This window comes from Elephantulus edwardii, unplaced genomic scaffold (assembly GCF_000299155.1).
Source record: "Elephantulus edwardii isolate Elephantulus edwardi_28Jun2011 unplaced genomic scaffold, EleEdw1.0 scaffold00053, whole genome shotgun sequence".
Lineage (NCBI taxonomy): Eukaryota > Metazoa > Chordata > Mammalia > Macroscelidea > Macroscelididae > Elephantulus > Elephantulus edwardii.
Genome location: NW_006399803.1, coordinates 15306463 through 15310504, shown reverse-complemented (window position 1 = coordinate 15310504; position 4042 = coordinate 15306463). Strand labels below are relative to the sequence as shown.

The window sequence follows — 4042 nt, the reverse complement described above, 5'->3', positions numbered from 1 at the left end:
TTTTTAATTCATGGAATAAACTGTGTTCTGGAAACCCGTACCGTTCCCTCCCACCCCCAGCAGAGTAAGTGTACTGAGCGTCCATTGAGGTGTTTAAATATTTCTCCAATAGTTTGTATTGTATATTATGAAAACACCCGGCTTTGAGCCAGGTACTAATAAATACTTAATTTAAAAGAAAGAAAGGCCAACACAGAAGAACATAAAAAAGACCCTCCCCGGCCCTCCCCGGGTCAGCCTGACATGGCTGAGATCTCGTAGTCACTGGCGGAGGTGAGGGGCTTGCCCATCATCCGGATGTTTTTCGCACTGGTGATCCTGGCCATCATGCACACGGGCTTGTCAAAGTACTTCACCAGGGCGGGCTCCGTCAGTAGGGAGGCCAGGAACTGCTCGAAGGTGATGGCCCAGTCCGGGTCCAGGCTGGTGCTCTGGGGCAGCGCCGCTGTGCCCTGGCCGCTGCGCACCAGGACCGTGTCCTCCCCGATGTCCTCACAATGCAGCTTGTCCTCCTCGTGGGAGTCAGCACTTAGCACCGAGTAGGAGGACATGGAGCTGTCATCCTTGGTGTCGTTGTCGGAGATCAGCATGGAGGAGCAGGCCCCGTTGTCTCGGGGCGAGGAGTCCTCCAGCTTAATGTCCTCCATCTGTCCTCCCAGGGAGTGCTCCTCACCGTCGGCGGCCAAGCTGGTGGGCAGGGCCTCCACAGACTCCACCACGTAAGGCTGGCCGGGCGCTTTCTTGGGGAAGAGCACGCCTGGGATGCCCGCGCTGCCCCCGCCGCCGCCCTCCTTTGCAGGCTGGGTGATGAAGAGCTTGCCCACCTCCCCGATCTCCAGCAGGAGGCTGGTCACTGCTGCCGTGGCGTGGTACAGCTCCTGTTCATTGGGGTCCTCGCTAAACATGTTATACATCGTCTTGCACAGCTCAATAAACTGGCCCTGAAAAATGAAAGAACGTGAGTCTTATGGGGAGTACAGAGGCAGGGCTGAAGAAGTTACAAGTAAGACTTCATCTAAAAGGATCTCTTTAAGTTGTGCAAATGGCGAACATCTTGGCTACTAATTGAAAGGTTGGTAGTTCAAGTTGACCCAGAGGGGACTCAGAAGAAAGGCCTTGTGATCCACTTCTAAAGAGGCAGTCTTTGAAAATGACAGAGCACAGCTCTACTCTGACACACACAGAATCACCCGAGTTGGAATTGATTTGATAGTAGTTGGTTAAACAATCTCCAAAAAGTTCTATATGCGGGATGGCTCCATTTGTTGTTTAAAGTCTCTTTATTGATACTCTCCTCATGTTCTTTAATTTTGCAAAACTTTAAACATATATAGTTGTACAAAGAATGAAATAAGTCTTTGTACACTCATCATCTAGATGGCAATCTAAATGACTTATGTTGGTGGCCTAGAGGCCAAGAAGTTGTGCTTCCAACCTAAGTGCAGGTAGTTCAAATCCACAGTTTCTCCTCAGGAGAAAGATGGGCAATCTCCTCCCATACAATTTAGAGCCTCTGAAAGTCAGCTATGAGTCAGTTCCAACTCAACAACAATGAGTTGAGCTGTTACCACAATTGTTATGTGCTGTCGAATTGCCTGCAACTTATATCAACCCTATGTACAACAGCCCTAAACCCTGCTCTATCCCTTGCCAATTTTATTGTCTCAGACACGCCTATCCCTATTATCCCAGTCTCTGAATCAATCCATATCAAGGGTCTTCCTCTCCTGTGTTATCCCTCCATCCTCGTCAAGCATGATGTTCCTCTCTAAGGACTGATACCACCTTGCAACATGTCTAAAGTATGTCAGATGGAGCTTTAGAATCCTTGCCTACAAGGAGCAGCATGGCTTCACCCTCTCCAGGATGAACTTGTTTGTTCTCTTAGCAGTCCAAGGTATATTCAGTACTCTTCTCCAGCACCACAGCTCACAGGCATCAATTCTCCTTTTATTATCCCTAGTCATTGTCCAGCTTTCTGATGCATAGCAAGCAAGTAATTGCAAAGAAGATGGCCTGTTTCAGGCACACCTTAGTCTCCAGACTGACACTGCTGCTCCTCAGTACACTGCAGAGGTCCCTGACAGCCGACTTTCCCAATGCAATTCGTCTTTTAATTTCCTGGCTGCTGGTACCAAGAATGTTGACTGTAGAGCCAAGCAAATTTTGAAGCTGTCAACAGTCTCAATCTCTTCATCTCTCATGAAGCTGCCAATTGGCCCAGTGGTGTGAATCTTTGTTTTCTTGATATTGAGCCTCAATCCATATTGAAGGCTGCAGTCCTTGACCTTCTGCAGCAAGCGCTTCAGGTCTTCCTCAGTTTCAGCAAGCAGGGTTGTGTCATCTGCATAACTCAGATTGTTGATGAGTGAGTCTACCTCCAATCCTGATGACACACTTCTCCTCATACAGCCCAGCTTCCCATATAATCTGACCTGCATATAGGTTGAAAAGGTATGTAGATAGGACACATCCCTGACATAAATCCTATTTTGAACCATGCAGTGTTTTCTTGCTCTGTTCTGATGACTGCCTCCTGGTCCAAGTATAGGTTTTGCATTAGCACGATCAAGTGTTCTGGATTCCTATTCTTTTCAGAGTCACTATGTCATACATTTGTGTCATTAGCCTTTTTATTCCTTCTTGTTTCTTAGGGAAACCTCAGACATCATTTCATGTCACCTCTCATATACACTTCAATTTTTCAAAGGCTAGCTCAACTTGTCCCTTTCAGGGTGTGACCTTACATAATGTTCCTGGTGTATAATTTCTATAGACCTGTATGATGTTTACCGATAGTGCTCTTCTGCCCTTGTTACATGTGAGCTCTTTAGGGGAAAATATGCCAGACACTGCCACAGTTGTGAACAGTGACCTATAAACAAGCACAGGCTTCACTTGAGAGAATTTCCATGTGTTTCTAGTGGACTGGGATGAAAAAAATCCATATTCCCATAATTAGCTATTTCACACTTTCTTTAAGCAGGCCATTTTTTCACAACTTTTGATGTACAAAAAGAATGCAAAAAAATAGATTCAAACAGATATTAATCAGATGTTACCAAATTAGCATTGTTGTTGTTGTGTACTGTAGAGTCGGAACCGACCCACAGCTGACCCTCCAACGGGTTTTAAGAGGCAGTTAATCTGCTTGGAGGAGATTGCTTCCTTCTCACGCGGAGCAGCTGGTGGCCTTGAACCACATACCTTCAAGATTGCAGTGCAGCTTCTTGTCACTAGGCCACCAGAGCTCCCTAAATTAGTATTATCTTTTTTTTTATTGGTTTGCTTACAAAGTTCATATACATTGTTTTCACACTATTTTTCATTCACATTGTGTTTCATACAATCATTCTCATGTATTATGTTTTATAAAATTAATCACCATTGGACATTGCCCATCATTACCCTGTCTTTTCATCCAGATCCTTCCCATTCCCTTCGAGAGGTACTTTATTCTACATGTGCCTGTGACAGGAACAAACAGCTTCAAGGTTTGAAATGAATGTGCTCAACTGTTAAGCACGTACCTGATTCAATTTGGGTAAATCCTTTGCATTCTTGGATTTATTTTCTGGGGACCAAAATCTCAAGTAGTTACGATTTTCTTGAGAATTCGCTCTCTTCCCTTTGTCTGGCTTTAGACTCACTGTGACAAAACCATCATCTGCACTTTGTTTGCTTCTGCTATCCAGTCCAACAACTGCCAAGAGATATTGAGAAAGAAAAAATCAGAATGTTATAGAATATATCCATCAATTTAACATTTGTAGTAGAAAGTAAAAGAAAAAAACCCTCTCCAACTTCTATTCTCCATTATATTTGTTTTTCCGATAAACAACAAATAGATTTTGAGTAAAAGCACGTCTCATATGATTGCTTTTTAATATACGTATGTAGTCAGAACAGAGCAGGGTAACACTGCATGGTTCAAAATAGGGAAGGGTGTATGCCAGGGATGCATCCTGTCTCCATACCTTTTCAACATGTATGCAGAGCAGATTATTCGAGAGGCTGGGCTCTATGAGGAGAATTGTGGCAT

At 44.5% G+C, this 4042-nt stretch overlaps 1 protein-coding gene across 1 annotated transcript in view; it reads right to left on the bottom strand.

Annotated features, from left to right (window-relative positions):
* Positions 1–233: 233 nt before the first annotated feature.
* The window catches only part of TBC1D9 (TBC1 domain family, member 9 (with GRAM domain)), a 194419-nt gene continuing 190610 nt past the window's right edge, over positions 234–4042 (bottom strand). The window contains 2 exon segments of the mRNA XM_006887019.1: positions 234–941; positions 3531–3806. Coding sequence (XP_006887081.1) covers positions 234–941; positions 3531–3806 — 984 coding nt within the window.